We start from the raw sequence: 21,667 nt of genomic DNA, 5'->3' as shown, positions 1-21,667 counted from the left end.
ACAAGGAGAGGAGAGAAAAGAAAAATCTTGGAACATGGCAAACCGTTATTTGGTATTCCAGCGATACAAGTTCTTGATGAGCTGAAGAGTTTTATTATATGGTCGACTTCGTAGGTGATGGCAAGAGATGCCGAGATGGTTGAGGCGGAGAAAAAGGAGACACAATGATGGAGGGCTAGGTGGAGTGGCAACCCTGGGTCACGACGCACTAGGAAAAGGTGCGTGGGGGAGGTCGTGGAGACGGAGGGTGACAGAAGTGGAAGGAGGTCATGGAGAGGGCGAAGGGAACTGGAAGGAGGTGGGAACACAGAAGGGTTGACACGAGCTAGGATTACGAAAGCAGTAGGCACAAAAAATGCAGGGAGCTGACGAAAGTGTGGACAGAGCCAGAAACAGGCGTGGGGCAAGTGACGGATGGAAACGAGGAAGGGTGTTGAAGTGGAGTCACGAAAACGGAAGGAGGTTGAGGACGAAAGGCGGGAGGTGCGGCCAGAAATACTTCTTGCGCGGAGACGATGTGGGAGCGAAGCAGTGGGGGAGGCTAACGAGAGGACGAGGTCGTGGTGGAGAGAGAGAGAGAGAGAGAGAGAGAGAGGTTAGAAGCGGGTGCAACATGGTGACAAACAAGCACTGAGGTGGCTAGGTGAGGCTTGCGCATGATATTGCCTCGAGATGAGGCTATGGCGATGATGTGGCTAACCCATCTCCACACATTAAATTTAATCAAAATTAAAGAGAGAGAGAGAGAACAGGTGTGTACATGTGTGTGTGTGTGTGTGTAAGAAAGAGAGTTTCAACATTTGAGAGAATGTGTGTGTGAGAGAGAGGGAGAGGATCATGTGCATGTGTGTGTGTGTGTGAGAGAGAGAGAGAGAGAGAGAGAGAGAGAGGGGCGCGCAGGCCTAGGAGGAAGAGAGTGTGAAAGAGAGAGAGAGAGATGGCTATAGAGAGGGAAGTGGTTCTTTTCTCGAACCTTGGTCGCTAGAGCAACGCATACAATGGAGGAGGTCACATGCTATGAATCATGATGGATGATGGCATGGGCATGAATGAAGCACTGGAGGGTTTTTTTTTTTGTCAAAAAGCGTTAATCATGCGGGAGAGCCGCCAATAATTATTAAAGGGGACTATAAGCGCGAATCTGAGAAAAAAAAGGGAAAAAATGAAACGATGTATGTGGGGGTAAGAGGGGCCGAAATTCGAAGCTAGTGCGGTCTTGTTGAAGAGCGTGTGCGCGCTCCCTTTCACTTTTAACCTCTGCAGACCTTCTCCCTGCTCCCAAGCCAGATCAGACGCTCTAAACCTCGCAGGCCCCTGTAACTCACCCTCTCCTCCTCCCCGGCCTCCCTCCTTTGCCCCCAAACCCTAAGTCCGATACTTTGGAACACCTCGGCGCCAGCTTCGAGGAGAATTTACAGCAACTGTCGTGCTTGGGAGCGTAATTTGTTCCGAGTGACAGGTTGCAAATTGCAGGATTTTCTGGTAGGGATTTTTACCTAGGGTTTGGATGAGCAGAGCTGTCGGGGATCTGTCATCTGGAACGCACAGGGCTTGCTCTAGGACACTTTTGCAAGTGTCATATGAATCTCGTATAGCGAAGGCCTTCTGGATGAATTATGAGTTTTGTAGTTTTCAACGAGGCCAATAGGACCCCCGTACCCTGTGACCTTTAATCTTGCTGCTGATTTTGGAAGCGCGAAGGTGAAGCTGGACATCGACTTGGTAGCTTATCTCTTGCAATTGCAGAATTAGTCGGTCGTGTGTGCTATATGCTATCTATGATCACTCCTCTCTTTCTTCTTAGGCAACTACAGTAGCTTCGGTTAGGAGAAGCATCATATTGTGCCGACTGTGGACTTCTGACACCCATCATTCCTCCATAGAGGGGCTGCCCAAAACTAAAAGCGAGCAAACTTGGAACGGTGCCCTTTTGTCTGGACAGGGTCACTTAAGATTTGCAGGGTACTGTTTAGATCAAGGGACACCAGTACCGCACGGCAAAACAACACATGCTAGTTTTTGGCGGATTCAGACATATTGTGTAATTTATATGATGAAGCTCCGAAGTCATTAACAAATTTTAGGTGCAGATTACTTTCATATGCGAGGAATGCTGTGGTGTGACAGCGATAGCAGAACAGTATCTTCCGTAATGCATGGCTCTGCAGGCAGGCCATGTTGGTGACATCTCGCTGGATGACAGGCAGAAGGCAGCATGCCGGTAACACTACAGAGAAATGCACAGGTATCCTGCTCTCGGTGGTGGTAGTGGAGTTGGTAACAACGCATCTGGTGGTATTTCAAGGGAAACTGCGCGCCCGGATTTGGGTTTTTCGACACCATCATCCTTTCCCCTGACGTCAAGGCAAGAGCATTTTTTCAACGGGTTTTTGATTCTAAAATAAATTTAAGCTCTGTATTTTTATGCTATTACTTGGAGTCTGCAGTCCTGAATTTTTTTCGTTTACCTTCTATGTCCTGTGTTTTGCACTAAACAGTAAGCAAAGTTTGCCTTCTAAGGATGATAAAGCTAGCTTCTAAAGCATCATTGTAGTTGCTAGGTTCTGGAGGACTATTTGTTGGCATAAATGGGATGTCTTTGCAATATTTAAGTATTTTGTAAAGTTTAGTCTATTAAGTTTATACTCTCTGTGGCAGCCGAATAAAAATGGAATTTTATGCTTGAAAGAGGGATATACAGCACTAGGGATAGAAGAATCAGATAAAGAAAGATCATGTTGGAACTGGGTTTCCACCCCCCAAACTGTAATGCCTTGCCAGCTTTCTTCCCCTGGCTTGTTCTTGTGTTGTATTGCAATGTGATTTCTAGCCAAAAGCCCATAGTATAGACTGAGATGCTTTCAAGATAAGTTGAGGCACTAGCAGAGGACTGTGACATATGTTACTCAGTTTTTCCTGTCCGCACCTCTGTGGGGATGGAGATGCTGTATCCAGCACTTACACTTGCAGAGAGGCAGCCAGACTGAATTATCATGTGTGGACAGAGCACAGGGCACAAGCAGAGATGGGACAGAGGAGCCAGTTAGTGAGGCTGGACCGCAACCCACACTTTGAAATTCTCCTTGGCTAGCCCACGCTCTAAGAGAAATGCTCTGTAGAGAGGCTAGCGCTGAGAATTGTGGATGAAAATGATGAATTTTATGCACGTGTATATAATACATACTCATGCTGGTTGGCGGTCTGCTGATGTGCTTTGGTCAGGTCAGAGCACTGCCAGGATTGTGTTTATTGCATAGTCACAAGGAACGGGGGACGGTAACGGGGGGGACGGGGACGGGGACGGGACGGGGGACGGCCATAAGTAGGGAACGGGGACGGGGACGGGGGAGGGAACGGCACTCAAAAAATACTTTTTTTAAAAGTTTTTCTACTCTACACTTGTTCTACTTTGGAAGTACATCAAAATGAGCACAAATTTACATAAAATGGTAAGCTTTTGAGTCATATTAACAAAATACGCCAATCAAAGAGTGAAGGCGTTGACGGTTGATTGTATTAATAATTAAGTAGATACAAAATGAGAGAGAGAAAGAAAGAAAGAAAGAAAGCTGTATTAACATCTACTAGAGAGAGAGAGAGAGAGAGAGAGAGAGAGAGAGAGAGAGAGCCTAGAGGCCTAGAGGCTTGGAAGTTGGAAGACTCAAGAGGGTTGAGGGAGAGGTGAGAGAGAGAGCGAGAGAGAGTCTAGATAGTAGAGAGTAGGGCCTTGTGTGAGAGGCTTGGAAGTTGGAAGTTACTCAGTTAGAAGAAGCTTGAGGGGGAGAGAGACTAGAGAGAGAGAGTTGCTTGAACTTTGAAAACTTGAAGGGGTGTGGGTGTGCTTGTAGCCTTGTACTATGTAGCCTTGTTCTTATATAGATATTAGATAGGCAAGAGAGAGAGGCAAGGGCAAGAGAGAGAGAGAGAGAGAGGCAAGGGCCAAGCCAAGGCCCAAGGCCCCAAGGCTCAAGCCTAAAGGCCAAACCTCAAGGCAAGAGAGAGGCACTTCTGCATGGGGCAGGGTCCCTCACTCGGGGCCTCGCCCACGTATATCCGGACAAGAGACTAATCCCTCGCCTCAAAGGCTCAAGGCCTCCCCAAACGGCCAAGCCAAACGGCTAGAAACAGCCAAGGCAAACGGCTAGAAATGGCCCCGCAAACGGCTAGAAACGGGCAAAAGAAACCAGTCTGACTGCGTAGAATGGTTCCCTGCCGTCCCCCCACAATGCCGTCCCCCACAGCCGTCCCCGTTCCTACTGCAGGGGGACGTCCGACCGTCCCCTGCCGTCCCCGTTCCTGAACCGTCCCGACTCGGCGTCCCTCCGTTCCAACAGTCTGTCCCTTCCGTCCCCTGTGACTATGGTTTATTGACTGACTGCCATGTGGCACACCCAGTTATGTTAGAGGGTTGCGGCTGCTGACCACAGGCATGTGTGCCTGGCTATAGGACTGAACATAGGTGAGAGGTCTTTCACATTCTCCCCATGTGCATATTACAGCTGTCCCCAACCTCATGGTGTCTACTTGAAGTGCCCTTTTATAAAAGGAAAAGATCCAAGCAAAGCTCATCCATGGCACCGAAGATCTTGAACACGGTGAGACCACTTAGCGTCCAGTGCGAAGACTAACGCTCCGTCCTCGCTGGGTCAGCACAAAGACTTGCAAAGAAACGTGTTGATGACCAACTGCTGCGTGATCTAGCAGTTCCCATTTGTCCAATCATTCCTGAAGAAACACGGCTGGCCACTTGTATCCTTTGGTAGCCCATAGGAAGAGCACCCCAGAGAATGGCTTGGCAAAACTCCGCTATCAAAACTCCAGCCACTAGTGCATCAGCTCACAAGAACTGCTTGCACCAACTCCAATGCATCTTGAAGGTAGAAAGCAGAACCAAGAATAAAACTCCCCAAAAGAGCTGCACCAAATCTGTATTCTCCAATACTGCTTGACACCTTAATGTCTAGACCACCATCTCCTTGTGGAATATGCTCCAAGTAACGTCTCTTGTGATGCACCAACGTGAAAATTCTGGTTGTTGTGGGTACAATCTCCAAAAAATTCTCTGCATTGTGAAGACACCCACCCATTGGCATATCCTTCCAAGATGATTGTTATATGCGGAAGCTCTGGGAGTCTTCTTTTAGCCCTAAACACCATCTTGGAACATTCTGATGCAAAATGCATACAGAAGAGAGAGAAGAGAGCTGAGTATTTCATATATTCATATGGTACAAAAAGGATGTACAAGTCTTTCTTGCAGCCCTTGGCTGCCGTCATGAAAATTCTATGCCTAAGTCTAAGACCCAATCCATGGCTGGACTGAATGATCTAAGCCTTGAGCTGTTCCAAGGGCCAGGACAGCCAAGGGGAGTGCTCCAAACAAGGTGAAAAGTGCAGGTCAAGAACCAGCCTTTATTTTCAGATTTACATCATTCTAATAAAGCAAATACACCAATCGTGGTGGGGGCCCTACAGAGGGTATTCGGGACCCAATATTGTGTCCTCTCTCTCTCTCTCTCTCTCTCTGCACATCTTCTTCTATGTTGTGTGTTATCTTCGCCACGAACGATGGTGAATTATGAGCATTGAAGTTACCGATTCTTCCACCGAGCTTCCGCATGTTACATTGGTATCAAAGCATCAGGTTCAGCAAGGCTAAACACTGATTCAGCCCCAGATGAAGGTGTGCAGGTCCAAGGTACAGGAAGTGCACAGGTCCGAGGCCCAAGGAAAGGAAAACAAGACATGGAAGAAATTCCCATGTGGTGGTGTTCCACAAGACCCAAGGGGAATGGCAATCCTGTGAGTCGGGTGCCACTTGGGGCACACTAGGAAAGGCTTTCAGGCAATGGTTCCAGGGGAGGATGTTCCTCCAAGGGGTGCAGTGAGAGTGCCAGACTCAAGACTCAGGAAAAGAAGACCAGAGAAAGTGTTCACGGACAAGGCATGAAGGGATAGGCAACAGGATGGAACATATGCATAGATCTTCTTTAGAGTTGGAGTGGATTTGAAGACCGAGCAGGGTTTTTAAGTGAAAAGGTTGCCAGGAAGGGAAAGATGACACTTTGGGACTCCATGAATAGACAATGGGATGATGACAGTCATGCAAGAACAAAGATTGAAATCCTTGTGAATTATGAGATAATTGACTGTTTTCAGCCTTGGGTATTTATACCCCTAGAATATGCTAGTCGGCTGGCCCAAACAAGGGTCGGCCTGTTCTGATTTTCCAATGACCTATTTTAAATGCAATAAATGCCTTCTAAAACCAACGTTTCACATTGGCCATCGGCTGGTTATTCTGGCTGCTGGGCAGCCCCCTGGCCCTGGCTGACTGGGTGCTTGGCAGCACCTAGGCCTGGTGGCCTGGCTGGGCTGACCCATAGGGCTTGTCGACTGCCTGGCCAGGCCCCTTGGGCTGGCCGACAGCCTGGCCAGTCCTTCTATGGGCTGGTGGGCAAGGCCTGGGGTCTTCTTGGCCCCTCTTGGGTAGCGTAAGCACACCCAATGCCCACATCAAGAGCATAATACTCTCTTCTGGGGTAGCCCTATGGGCTGGACCCCATCTACATGCAATCCTACATGCTTCTACCAGACACCTAGTGTTCGGTTGCAAACCCAACACACAGATCATCCGACATCATTCTAGAGGGAGACTTAGAGTACAGAGTGGCATTGCTTCATGTGCAGGACAATGCATACTTGACCTTGGATGCGTAGAGTGGAACCCTGGTTGACTTGTCCTGGACTGGGCTCACATGGGACCAGTTTCCACTCCAGGTCCTACACGGTTGCTGTAGGCCTGGTCGGCTGCTGGCTGATTGGTCTCCTAAGCCACCAAGGGCTGGCCGAGTGCTTGGCAAAGGCATGGTTGCCCTTTGCAAGGCTAGCCCATGTTGGGCTGCCTTGGGGCTGGCCTTAGGGCTGGCGCCTTCGATTTGAAAATGTCCTACAAATGCCTTACAACTAAGGCTATGGCAGACACCTAAATGCTTCTGAATGATGTTTTCTCCAAGTGGGTTAAGAGGAATGACATCTGACTGACCTCTAAAGCTCAGAGACTGACCTGCGTAGCTCATGCTTGACCCTTCCTGGATTGAGAGCTCACAATGGGGTCACGACGTACGACAAATAATCCTAGAAAAGGTTCTACTTCTGTATAAATGCTGCACTGATGATCATGCCAGTGTGTCATGACTCATTGTGTACCCCAGTGCAGGGTGCACGCAAGAGGTAATCCAAAAGTAAAATCCATAGCAATACTCTCCATAGAACATTCAATGGATGCAATAACCTTGCTAGCTTTTGTCGATCAAACTTGATCATTTGACAAAGCCAACATTCTCGAACATATAGCTCAATGTCTCTTCTCTGCTAGGCCAGTTGCTTTCCAAAGCTTGAGTTGTAGTCACTTTTGGCCTCAAAATCCTTTCACTCACATAAGCGGGTTTGCATCATAAGAAAAATCCTTCTTGGTGACATAAGAAGTCACCAAATCTTCATTTTGCAATCTGTTCCAAAACATCTTTGAAATCCTCTTTGGTATCACAAGGATCCTTCATGAAAGTGAATTCCATATGGTGACCCATAGAAACCGCATGGCTCAGGGGTCTCCAAGATAATGCATCCGCTACCTTGTTGTCTTTGACGTTCTTAGACCACAGCATGGCCTTCTTGGTTCAAGACTGCTCCAATGCAATGTACCCATCTGGAAGCTTTGTATCGACCTCATAGTTGTTCCCTTCATTAGGGCCTTGGTATCCCTCTATCTTGGACATGGTTCTGTCACCCCTAGAAAGTTTCTTCAAGAGAAATCTGACTCTTTTACCACCGTAAGCCCAGTGGGGCGCGTCGTGTGACAGACTTAACCACGTATCCAAGAGATAGAGATATCCTGTAATGATTGTGGCGAGAAAGGCCACTATTGGAGGCAGTGTCCCAAGCGGAAGACCGAGAAGGGTGAAGATTCCAAAGCAGCAATCATGAAGACTCCGGCCTTTGTGCACCTGGAGGTGATGGACACCGATGTTTCATTTTCTTCAGGCAGGGAGGAGCTTGGAGGACTCTCCGCAACGGATACTTGGGAGTGGATTCTCGATAGTGGTGCTTCCAGGCACATGACTCCTTCCCGTTCCGGTTTCAGGATCTCTGCAGGCTTTCTGGTCATATTCTTACTGGGGATACGTCCACTATCCCAGTTCATAGTGAGGGCAGGATGGAGATAGTTCCCGATGGCAGAGGGGGGAAGCATTCCTCCCAGGTGTTGTATGTTCTGGCACTTGGTTTTCATCTGTTGTCAGTGCATCAGGTTTGCAAGACTGGCGTACGGGTGGAGTTTGATGAGCATTTTGTTGCTCTCCGGGACAAAGCAACAGGCCAACTGGTTTGGGAAGGTGGAGTGGAGAATGGAGTTTACAGGCTTTCAGCACTCTCTCTCCTAGGTCCTCAGGTTTGTGATGAGTGGCAGTCTGGTAATGGCCACTTGTGTGTGGATACGCTGCAGGTGCAGGCTTTCCGGGACCAGATGGTGGATAGCTTACCAGTAGATGGCAGCAGTTGGCAGGAACTTTCCAGTACTGATGTTGGTAGTTCTTGTGTTCGTCAGTCAGAGGAAGCTGAACAGGTCACTTATGCTCTGATGTCTTGTAGTGTTCGGGACATAGAACTTCCAGTAGTTGAGGATGTTCTTTCCACGGGGACCTTTCGGAAAAGCCAGGCAGGTGGCAGGTGCTTACTTGCAGAAGGAGGTGGTTTCTCCAGGCTTTGTGGTTCCAGATTCAGAGGGGGTGGTTGACAGGTTTCATCAGGTTTCCAGGACTTGTTTGTGCACCGTAACAGGTGTTGATCCTTGTGAGCAGTGTGATGCCTCTTTGACTCAGAAGCTGTATGGTTCATGGATCTGGTTGATGGACACCAGTTTGGATGGGAGCTTCATGATGGGGCAGTTGAGCTCATGGTTGCAGATGTCTCTTTGGGAGGCAGGATTGCGTTTCCTGTGGTTTCTGCGACATGCGAAGGATCATGGACTCTTGTACACAGGAGGGGGATTGATTGATGGAGTCCGACTCCACGTCTGGAGTGACTCAGTTTGGGGAGGAGATCCGGACACGAGGAGATCTACTTATGGCCCAGGAGCAGTTTCACGGAGCAGCAGGAGGTTACCTTGCAGGTTTGGGCTTCCACTGGAGGAACCCATGGTCATCCAGAGGCACTTTGTTCGTGAACAGATCGTTGCTGATGACATCTTGCTAGAGTTCTGTTCGACGGAGGACAGTACGGTGGACCTCTTCACGAAGTCGCTCTCTCAGGATTTGCTCAGGCGGCACCCCAGCTCCCAGTGGTTGGTTTCACAGCCAGGAGCTAAGAGGGGGTGTTAGAAGTCATCTCCTGTCTAGATTTATACACCAGGTCCTTTGTTGTGGGTGTGCCCGCCCTTATGAGGTGTTTTATCATTTTTCCTCGCTCCCTATATTTTTCCCCTATTTTTTCCCATTTTTCCAGTGGTTGGGAGGGTTGCCAGAGGATGCCAGGAGCACTCTAGTGCTGGCCGACTGCATACACATGAGTCGTGGGCTACTGGACTGGTGGCCGACTGCAGTTTCTCAGTCGTGGGCACTTTTCTGCTGGCCGACTGCATTTATGCAGTCGTGGACATTTTTCAGCAGTCGTGGGCACTTCCTATGCTGGCCGACTGCTCTCCCAGGGGCATATATATAGGCCCCCAGCCCCATACCACTATTTGTATCATTTCTCGGGATCTTCTTGTGTATATAGAGCAGAGTTACACGCCTACATCTCTCTCTCTCTCTTGTGCTGTTTTTTCTGCCTGCGTTTTTGCTCTTGTGTTCCCAGATCTGGTCATCATCTCCGCTGCGTATTCTGACAGATACATGCCATGATATGTCTCTTAGTGCTTCTGATCCAAAGCACATGGTTTGGTATATTGAAATTTGATAGTGGTGCTACCAGACACATCACTTCCAGGAGAGATGTATTCAAAAAGTTTGAGCGAGATGATGGTGGTAGAACTGTATCTTGTGTAGATCACTCATCAAGGGAATTGATAGTGTGCCCTTATAATTTTGCCAAATGTTAAGTAAAGTTGCATGAAGGATGTACTATTTCTTCTTGGAATCAAGAAGAATCTGATTTCTGTTCTCACAACAGGGTTTGGTTGTTGAATTTCGTGATGAGAAATGTTTGGTGAGCAGGCTCCTCATGCTTGTAGTGCTAATACATATACTACTGCCATGCACTCAGCTGGATTATGGCATTCTAGATGTAAACTTTGGCAGTTTGATGTTTTTACAGAGACATTGTGTTTTCCCGTTTTGCTCCCTAGAAAATGTGGTTTTGGTTTTTGTTTCCTGGTATCTATAACTTTGCAATAATTATGTTGAGATTTAATGCAAAAATTTTGTGGGAATACAAGCATTTGTAGAAGATTGTCCTGACTTTTTCCAATTTCTTGTATGCTTAAAAAACATGGAGTAAATCTGTACTTTGTTGTCTAAGCCGTGGGGGTCTAACATGCTTCAATTTTTGTGGTTCCGTTGTGCAGGCGACCTGTGCCACTGTCACCATACACACTGAAGTGTGACCAAGAACCATTGAGTGCACGGTATGTCGAGTTTCTTTTTCTTCACATTTAAAGGCATTTTTCCACTTTGTATTTTGTATGTTCCTTGAGAACTTGATTTTTTGGACAATTGCCTTTTCCTTCAATGAATGGTATTTGGTGCTTCCAACAATCTTATATCAGACCCAGATTGGCAATCTTATGTCAGACTTTGGGTCTTGGTCTGATGTGAAGCGGCCTTGGTTTGAATTGGTACAAGAGCCTATTGACATAAGTGATTGGTGCTCCGCAATGAAGGCAACAACGTGGTTAATAATATATGCTTGACAATACTGGCTTTGCCTAAAAAATATGCTCTATGATGTGCAATAGTTCTTGAAATTTTTCATTTATTTTTGCATGCACCATTCTTTAACTTGCTTTGGTAGGGCACATGTTAAGAACATATGTTGCCATGTAAACCCTGGTACTATCAAGGTTTCTGAGCTAAATGAGTTCTTATCATCCAAAATCAAGCACGCAATTGTCACCATGGTGCCATACCTCATTTGTCTTCTGATGACATAAATTACTGAAAGCTTCATGTATATCCATCCCACAACACAATAGAACAGATGCTGTAAGCATTCCTTAGTTCAAAGACGATCGGGAAAAAAAAGGGGGCTGTGTTAGACTGGACAGACAGAAAAAACAGTGCGGCAGTCTTCAACCCACCCACAAGCCGTACCTTCGGGAGAAAATGCCCCACCCTAATTCACATCAATCAGTACGTGCACAATGCCCTGCAACCCCCTGTTACGCATTTGCACCATCCACTAGTGCCTGTTTTTAGCCCCATGGAGCCTGATCTCCTGCAAGTGTCAAAATCGAGCTGTATATCCCTGTAATAAACATAAAAATACTTCCTTGCTGCAGGCAGCTTTGAAGTTTCCAAACTTAGCTTATGCTCAAGTGTCAAAAGAGATCAGAACTAAGCTGGATGATAAAGTTGGATGACAAAGCACATTTGTTGAGTTACATCAGCAAAAGTAAAGGCTACCGTCTCTACAACCCAGTGACACACAAGATTTTTTGTGAGTAGAGGTGTGGTGTTTTCTGGAAATTCAGTTCAGCCCATGTTAGATGCAAGCAGACATTTGAATGTAAGCCCATAGGACATGCTTGATGGCCTATTACCCTTGTCTATTGATGGGAGATCATCTCTTGACCATCATTTGCCTCATGAAGGGCAGGATACAGGACCTTGGGATCAGTCTATGGATCAGCCTGCAACATCTGAGGCTGCAGAAGAGGCTGTAAGAGAAGTGGACAGTCATACAAGAAGCAAGAAATGTGCCTAGATGGCTGCTCCGTACTCTTCAAGAGCAACTCCACTTATAGGTAGAACACAGGCTGAATTAAGGAGCGCATCAAGTTCTCAGGATGCAGATTATACATGCATGAGTAGTTTGTGTGACATGGATGAGCCTCCTTCATTTGAGGAAGTAGAAGAGCATGGGCAGTGGTTGATAACCATGCAGGAAGCGTATAACTCTGTTTTGAAAAATCACCTGGGATCTGGTAGTCTTGCCTGATGGTAAGAATGTGATTGGCACAAAGTGGGTTTACAAAACGAAGAGAAAGTTGGATGGATCCATTGACAGATATAAGGCTTGACTTGTTGCAAAGGGTTACTCCTAGTAAAAGGGGATTGACTAGGATGAGACCTTCGCACCCACTTCAAGGATGACTACCATAAGATTTGTGATTGCATTGGTGGCTCATATGGGATGGAAGGTGCATCAGCTGGACATAAAGAGAGGCTTTCTTAATGGGGATTTGCATGATATGTAAATCGGCCCATTGGTTTTGTGGTTCTTGGCGAGGAAAATAAAGTTTGCAGATTAAAGAAAGCATTGTATGGTTTGAAACAAGCTCCAAAAGCTTTGAGAAAATACATGCATATTTGGACAGCCAAGGCTTTCAGAATAGTCCAATTCAGAGCACACTTCATGTCAAGAAAAAAAAATCAGATTTGGTTCTCATCATTTTGTATGTAGATGACATGGATTAATGAGGAGAAAATTACAGCATTCAAGTCTGATTTGAAATTTCATTTGAGATGTCAGATTTGGGGCCTTCACACTATTATTTGAGCATACAATTTATACAACAAGATGATAGCTTCGTTATGATGCAATCAAAGTACATAAGTGGACTGCTCAAGAGATTTAATTTGGAAGATTGTAAGCCTATTTCTACTCTGGTAGAACTTGATTCTAGGCTTACCACTTATGATACAAGTACTCCTTTTGATGCCATGGTTTACACTTAGGTTGTTGGGTGCCTAATTTACTTGTGCAACACATGGCCATACATTCAGTTTGGGGTGTCTATGCAAGTTTATGCACAGCCCAGGGACAAAGCATTGGCAAGTTGGAAATTGCATTTTCAAGTACCTCGAGGGCACTTAATCACCTTGTCACTCAAGCATCAAAATACAGGTTGTTGACATCCAAAAATGTAACGCAAAAAAAAAAACAAAGTTATTAAAGAAAGTGACGTGGCGTTGATGGTGTGGCAATGCTAACATGGCAGGATAGTAGCGTAGGACAATCTTATAGGCTTGGAATGATGTGACTAGCTTTTTGAAAGCAAAAGATTAAAAGCTTTTTAAATACTAAAAAGAGAAGGGCTGGTATTATTAAAAAGATGCTTTTTGGGCTATAAGTGAGTTTTAAAGCGCTTTTCTCAAGTGTTTTTGGGCAAGAAGTATAATTTCAGCCATCCTTTCATTGTTGAGGCATGTAAAAAGACAAGAGAGCTCTCTAGCTCTAGAACTTGTATTCAAGACTCCTCCAAGGAGTTTTATCTAATATAACTCGGAGGAGGGGGGGAAGGGGGGGGTGGCGGGTGCCCGGGGGACTAGGGCCTTTGACACACTTGTTGATACCATCAATGCATATTAAAACATTTAAACATCCACAAATGCTGAAAATGGAGCTTGCACGTGTGACACCGCTTAGAGGCCGGAATGGGCCGATCCCCCCCCTTGGAGTATTTTATTACCCAAGGAGAATAATATCATGTACAAGCTTTGAGGGCCTTAACTCTCCCCATGGGAGATGCCGGATTATCCCTATACAAATGCCATAACACAGCCCAATACAAGGCTACCAAGCCGGAACATAGGCTGTAGAAATGCCGAGCCAACAATATAATCCATATACCTCCGTGTGGGTATTGATTCTTCCCCAAAAACCACGGGTCTTCATGCAATAGAGTTGATACAGCAAGTACAACTCTCCATTCAGCCGGTACAGCAGGTACAATGGCTGGTACAGCAGGTACGGTGGCTGGTACAGCCGGTACGGTGGCTGGTACAGCCAGTATAGCAAGTATAAATGCTGGTACAGCAGGTACAATGACTAGCACAGCAGGTGCAGTGGTTGGTACAGCCAGTACGGTGGTTGGTACAACAGGTACAGTGGTTGGTACAGCTGGTACGATGGTTGGTACAGCAGGTATAGCAAGTACAAATGCTGGTGCAACAAGTACAATGGCTAGAAATCATAATAAATGATTAAATACCCTTGCCTTCAGTATTTCTTTGCGATGGAAGCCTCCAAAACAGTCCCCAACAGCCGGTATTCTTCATGGGCAGCCTTCAAGAGAGAGAGAAAGAGAGTAGCCATCATTAGGGCAACCTGTAACGGTGGTAGAGGCTAGTGTGCAGCAAGAGAGCCTCCATTAATGAAGAGAGAGGGCTCCAATTTATAGATTTGGGCCTCCCATGAGCTAAAATGGCAAGAGAAGGCTACGATGACAAGTGGAGAGCCACACAATAGCTGAAGTGACAAGTGTGAGGCCACTTGTCTCACTTTGATCCACTTTCTAACAAATGTCAGGCCACTTGTCTCACTTTGGTCCACCTCCTTGCCACATGTCCCAATCTAAGAGATGGGTCCTAACATAAACTCTCTCTAACAATATCCCAATTGGTAGACATTCTGTCATAGGCACTTTGCCATATCTTGCTCAATTCCAGATGTAATGATGCGAACAAAATTTCCATCGGAGTCGGACCAAAAATAGCAACTCTCCTAAATTTTAGAAGTGTGGTCCTTTGTATTCTAGGATAATCCCCCATTCCCAAAGCTTGTACTTTCCAAATATTTAAACATCCTGGAGTCCACCAGACCCCTTTCAGACTGGGAAATGTCCAGGCTGGTGACATCCTCCCCAGCTTCTTAAAAGTTGTCCGCAACTTTAAGCTTCAAGCCATATATTCAAGATATAATCATGTTCCATCGAGTCGGCGAGATGAGACAGTCTCAAAAATCCAATATAACTGAAGAATCCATGTCCCAAAGAAATGGGCGAGACTAAATAAGTCTCCATAATACCAATATCAAAATCATGTCCCAAGATAAGTGGGCGAGACAAAAACAGTCCCATAAGTCCAGATATCATAATCATGTCCCAAGATAAATGCGCGAGATAGAACAGTCCCATAAGTCCAGATATCATAATCCATGTCCCAAGTAAATGGGCGAGACAAATCAGTCCCATAAGTCCAGATATCATAATCCATGTCCCAAGTAAATGGGCGAGACAAAATAAGTCTCCTGCTGCCAACAAGACATCGGTCCACATGACCATTGGCATAGACATAAGTCCCGCATGTCCACTTTACCACTTGCACTCCGTGTTGGTACTCTGACCACACACCTTGGATGAGAGGTGGGCTCAAGTAACAAGATAAAACAATCACTCACAAGCATAGATAACCTGGTGTTCCATAAGAATTTCTGCTACACATAGTTTATAGGCATTTCGGCCACCAACTCACACTACCCTCTCAAGTGCCCATGTTCCCTTCCATCTGCTCTCTATTGTTCCACCCACACATGGTAGAAACAATCTTCAAGTGCCCATGTTTCCTTCCATCTGCTCTCTATTGTTCCACCCACACATGGTAGAAACAATCTTCAAGAGAGCACGTAGGACAAGAGAACACTACACAAGGTATGTGAACCATGAGTTCCATAAGTCCAATGCAACCCAAATAAAGGGAGCCATAAAGAATAATCCATCCCAGTAAAAGGGAGTCATAAACATAGTCCATAAACCTGAGGATGAATTCAAATCCCTAGAAAAAAAAGTCCAGGAATCCATAGACCTGTATACCATACCTCTTACCACATACTCCGTACTAACCACACCTTGGAGTAGAGGTGGACTTTATCCATAAAAGCATCATATCCATGAGATATCCAAAGATTTCTTCTCTATAAACTCGGACAGATTCGTCCATAGAAATTGCTTGTAAAGCTCAATATCTATATAAATCTCGTCCAAGAAAGAAATCTCCATAGATATAATCCATCCCAATAAAGGGAGCCATAAACAATGTTTCTCTGAAACCATCTCAAGGCAAACAACACCACCTTTCTTCTTGCATGGCTATGCAAGGGTTAGTGAACATCAAAAATACTTCATAGTAAATAGCAAAAGCACCAACTTTGCAAACTTGAAGTATACTTAGCTTTTCTCTGCCAGGTTGGTCATGAAGCCAAAAGAAATATCTCGTCACCATATCCTTCAGATATCCTGAGATATATCTCCATATAGGTTGCCTGTAAGCTTGATAATATAATCCACAATACCCATATGGAAAGAGTGCTAAACGTGTGCACATAAAGCCAACTCCACACTTCCAGGATAAATTTTGTGAATTCATAAATCCTTAGATCAACAAGCTGTCTACTGCTCATGCTCATACCCTTGCTTCATAGGCTATGAAGTGGCTGGCCATGCTTAATAGCAATGATGGTAAGTGTGGTCCCCACTTGAGATCTTTTCTCTTCCTTATTGATAGAAGGAAGCCTCCGCTTCCAAGAAAGCCTATGCTCTGATACCAATGTAACTCGCGGCGGGTGCCCGGGGGACTAGGGCCTTTGACACACTTGTTGATACCATTAATGCATATTAAAACATTTAAACATCCACAAATGCTGAAAATGGAGCTTGCACGTGTGACACCGCATAGAGGCCGGAATGGGCCGACCCCTCCCCTTGGAGTATTTTATTACCCAAGGAGAATAATATCATGTACAAGCTTTGAGGGCCTTAACTCTCCCCACGGGAGATGCCGGATTATCCCTAAACAAATGCCATAACACAGCCCAACACAAGGCTACCAAGCCGGAACATAGGCTGTAGAAATGCCGAGCCAACAATATAATCCATATACCTCCGTGTGGGTATTGATTCTTCCCCAAAAACCACGGGTCTTCATGCAATAGAGCTGATACAGCAAGTACAACTCTCCATTCAGCTGGTACAGCAGGTACAATGGCTGGTACAGCAGGTACGGTGGCTGGTACAGCCGGTACGGTGGCTGGTACAGCCAGTACAGCAAGTATAAATGCTGGTACAGCAGGTACAATGACTAGTACAGCAGGTGCAGTGGCTGGTACAGCCAGTACGGTGGTTGGTACAACAAGTACAGTGGTTGGTACAGCCGGTATGATGGCTGGTACAGCAGGTACAGCAAGTACAAATGCTAGTGCAACAAGTACAATGGCTAGAAATCATAATAAATGATTAAATACCCTTGCCTCCAAAACAGTCCCCAACAGTCGGTATTCTTCATGGGCAGCCTTCAAGAGAGAGAGAAAGAGAGTAGCCATCATTAGGGCAGCCTGTAACGGTGGTAGAGGCTAGTGTGCAGCAAGAGAGCCTCCATTAATGAAGAGAGAGGGCTCCAATTTATAGATTTGGGCCTCCCATGAGCTAAAATGGCAAGAGAAGGCTACGATGACAAGTGGAGAGCCACACAATACCTGAAGTGACAAGTGTGAGGCCACTTGTCTCACTTTGATCCACTTTCTAACAAATGTCAGGCCACTTGTCTCACTTTGGTCCACCTCCTTGCCACATGTCCCAATCTAAGAGATGGGTCCTTCCATAAACTTTATCTCTAAAAATATCCCAACTGGTAGACATTCTGTCATAGGCACTTTGCCAACTCTTGCTCAATTCCAGATGTAATGACGTGAACAGAATTTCCATCGGAGTCGGGCCAAAAATAGCAACTCTCCTAAATTTTAGAAGTGTGGTCCTTTGTATTCTAGGATAATCCCCCATTCCCAAAGCTTGTACTTTCCAAATATTTAAACATCCTGGAGTCCACCAGACCCCTTTTAGATTGGGAAATGTCCAGGTTGGTGACAGGGGGTCCGCTATCCAAGGTTAAGCTAGGTTTGAATTTGTTTATTTTCAGATTTTCTCAAGGTTTTATGTGTGAATTTGTTGTTTTCTTGAAGATAAGGTAGGTACCCGTGCCACAGTCCTTTACAAAGGCTTGTTAAAGTGGTATGAGAGCAAAGGTTCTCTCTCTCTCTCCTATGAGGGATAACGATCTTTACACGTGGTGATTTTTGCTTTTTCTTCAAGCAATGGGAAGTACTCACCACCAAGAAGAGGACCAAGCCACCAAAAGTGGAAAGCAAACCCAAGAAGACCCAAGAATACACCTGGTCAAAGAAACTATGACCAATTTGGACACTATTCTCCAAGATCCCGACTTGATGAGAATCTTTAAGCAACTATCTAAGAAGATTGAGCAAATGAAGAAAAGGGATGAGTCACCAACAAAGGAGGATGCGGCTGAAAATCACGAGTCTTCATCAAAGAGATCTCTTTCAAACAGATCACCCAGTCCTCCACCTTCTTGTGGAAGGAAGAGGAGCCATTCCAAATCAGCTCACTCATCGTGGGAAAAGCCGACATAGTCGGAAAAGGTCTAGGAGTCCATCTTCTTCATCTAGCCTTTCATCTTCCTCCTCCTCCTCCTCCTCCTCCTCCTCATCATCATCATCATCATCATCATCTTCTTCTTCCTCCCCTTCTAGGTCACCCTCTACACGGCATGGAAAGAAAGGTAAGTGCAAAGCTAAGGAGTTCAAAGGAGGAGGAAGGTAGCCCCGCTGCTCTGGCCACCACTGAAGCTGCTGAGGGGCCCGTCTCTAGTACCGAGCCCACCAATGCTCCGAGCCTGGGGAGGAGCGGAAGATACTCCCGGCGGAGACCAGGGAAACAAACTGTAATATGGAAGAGGCGCTCTCCCTGCTCCGCCGCTGCTGGGTCAAATCCATGCTGCCAAGGTCTGAAGAAAGCCCGAGCACCCCTGATGTCCAGAGGACTCATGGCAAGGACCTTGGCAACGCTCTGGGCGGCCTCGAACTCGATCTGATAATGGCCTCGGCCCAGGAGCTGTACATCCAGGATCTTGCCCACATCTGCAAGAAGGCGAGCCTGAAGAAGATCCCTGATCTCCCCTCTGCTGGGGCGAGTGCCGACTATACGGCAGATGGTGGAATGAGCCTGGAGGCGTTCCACCTCTGCAGTGATGCTCGCTTCCTCTTCCGGCGAAAGAGAAAGCCTGATGGGGATGACCTCGGGGGCGGGCGAGGGGGCTGCGGGTGAGTCCCTCTGAGGCGAGGCGGGAGGAGTCTCCATCAGAGTCTGAAGCTCAGGCGAAGGCGAAGGCGAAGCGAATGCGGAAAACCTGCAAGAAACGGGCTGCACCCAAAGAGGCGGAAGACCGGATGAAAATGAAGAAAAATAAACAAAACCCCCTGGGGGTGAACAACACGAAAGAGGAGGGAGAGGGGGGGAACGATGGAGAAGCCTGGGGGGGGGGGCGGCAACAAAACGAGGAAGAGGGGAGGCGGGGCGCTGCTGAAGGGGGGGGGGGGCACATGTCGGCCCAGTGTCCGGATCGTCCTAAAGGGACCTAGAGATCAAGAGAAGCCCAAGGAAATGTCTAAAGCCAGTGGTTGGTGGGATTCTCGATGTATTGGGAAATACACTTCGGACCCGAGGCTAGAGAGTTATGCCTCTCTTGGGGCAAAGTGTTGGAGAGAAATGCTCTAGTGTTGTTTGACATGGGAGCCACAGATAATTTCATTTTCATAGAGCTTGCAGAACAGTTGGGTATCAAATCCGAGGAGCTGGGACCGGCCTTGCACGTGGAGCAAGTGTTTCATGGTGATGCAGTGGCAGTAACGCCTATCATGTACAACAAGAAGAGATTATGACACAAGTACATGATTTGCTATCAAAGGCATTGATACGGCCTAGTTCTTCACCCTTTTGTTCTCCAGTGCTTCTAGTGCAGAAGAAGGATGGCTCATTCCGCATGTGCGTGGATTACAGAGCCTTGAACAAGATTACAATCAAGAATTGGTTTCCTATACCGAGGGTTGATGATATATTGGATTGGTTGGAAGGCGCGACATTCATTGACTTGAAGATTGGCTATCATCAGATTGGGATTCAGCTATAGGATATTCACAAGACTGCCTTTTGTACCACTTTTGGATTGTATTTGGTGATGCATTTTGGACTCACAAATGCTCCGGCTACCTTCAACCACATGATGGATTGGATCTTTAGACCACATCGGAAGTATGTGAGCACTTTCTTTGGTGACATCATTGTGTTTTCCAAGACTAAAGAGGAACACAAAAAGCATTTAGCTAAGGTATTCTAGGAGTTGTAGGAGCACAAGTTGTTCATCAATGGAAAGAAGAGTGAGTTTTTCTTACAAGAGATACATTACCTTGGAACACATAAGGAAGGAATGCGGATGGACCTGGCAAAGCTTGAGGCCATAAAAAATTGGCCAGAATAGAAATCCGTACATGAGGTGCGTAGTTTCTTGGAGTTATGCTCCTATTACAGGAGGTTCATTAGAAACTTTACCACCATTGCCTCTCCTTTGCATGATCTAACCAAGAAGAAAGTTGCCTTCTACCTATTGAAGAAGAAGCTTACTCTACTGGACTGGTATTGGTCATTTCAGACCTAGTAAAATCTTTTTGGTGGAATGTGATGCAAGTGGCGATTCTATAGGGGCAGTTTTGCGACAAGAAGGGCATGTGGTTGCCTTTGAGAGCCGAAGGTTGCAACATGCCGAGAAACACTTGTAGGTTTATGAGAAAGAACTTCTAGCCGTGATTCATGCCCTGACTTCATGGAAGCATTATTTGCTTGGGGCTGATTTCATAGTGAAGATGGATTATCAAAGTTTGAGATATTTCTGACCCAAACTAGCTTTCTGAGAAGCATATGAGGTGGGTAAACTTTTTGTCCATGTTTCATTGCTAGATTATTCATACACCTGGAAAGAAGCATGTGGTTGTAGATGCTCTATCTAAGAGACCACAGGTACATTCAGTGACTATTGCCTATCATAGAGAGTTGGATTCCACGAGAGATCACCATGTGCATGATGAGGACTTTGGTGGGATTATGCGGATGCTAGAGGACGGTCAAACAATTAATTACTATTCTTTGAAAGAGGGATATTTGATGATGGATACACGGTTATGTGTAACCAAGGATTTGAGCCAAAAAGTGATTGAGGAGTCACATGGACCACCTTATGTAGGGCATAGAGGTGTTTCTTTTACTATGCAGACATTGGAACCGTACTCTATTGTCCTAGCATGAGAAAAGATATTGACATGTATGTATCGGAGTGCTTGACTTATTGAAAGGTCAAGTATAATCGTCAAAAGACTCCAAGACTGCTTATGCCTCTACACGCGCTCGAGAGGCCATGGAAAAGTATAGCAATGGACTTTATTTTTGACTTGCCAAAGTCAAAGTTTGGGAATGATGGTATGTGGATCATTGTAGATAGGTTTTGTAAGCAAGCCCATTTCATTCTAGTGAGGAAGACCATCAAGGTAGACCACATGGTAAAGATTTTTTTGGCACAGGCGTTCAAACATCATGGAATGCCCAAGTCTATTGGTGGTGATCGAGATCCCACGACCACCAGTTTGTTTTGGAGAGTATTGTTTGATAAAATGGGGACGAAATTGGATTTTTCTTCCTTGTATCGTTCATAGACAAATGGCCAGAGTGTGATAGCAAATTCGGCCATCTTGGATTTGTTAAAGTGCTATGTGCCAGAACTGAAAACGGAGTGGGAGAAGTACGTTTCACTAGTAGAGTTTGCCTACAATAATACTGTGCATAGTTCTACAGAAGAGGTAGCGATCGAGGTTGTTTATGGCAAAGTTGTCCTAC

General features: G+C 46.0%; 1 protein-coding gene across 1 annotated transcript in view; it reads left to right on the top strand.

Annotated features, from left to right (window-relative positions):
* The first annotated feature begins 1,162 nt into the window (after positions 1–1,162).
* Positions 1,163–21,667, top strand: part of LOC147627553 (mediator of RNA polymerase II transcription subunit 12-like) — a 56,760-nt gene continuing 36,255 nt past the window's right edge. The window contains exons 1-2 of the mRNA XM_086814470.1: positions 1,163–2,365; positions 10,562–10,621. Coding sequence (XP_086670596.1) covers positions 2,238–2,365; positions 10,562–10,621 — 188 coding nt within the window. The 5' untranslated portion in view covers positions 1,163–2,237. The remainder of the gene's footprint in view (positions 2,366–10,561; positions 10,622–21,667) is intronic.

Source organism: Cibotium barometz, chromosome 20 (assembly GCF_041138505.1).
Source record: "Cibotium barometz isolate CiBa-2024 chromosome 20, ASM4113850v1, whole genome shotgun sequence".
NCBI lineage: Eukaryota > Viridiplantae > Streptophyta > Polypodiopsida > Cyatheales > Cibotiaceae > Cibotium > Cibotium barometz.
This window is presented reverse-complemented; position numbering and strand designations above follow the sequence as displayed.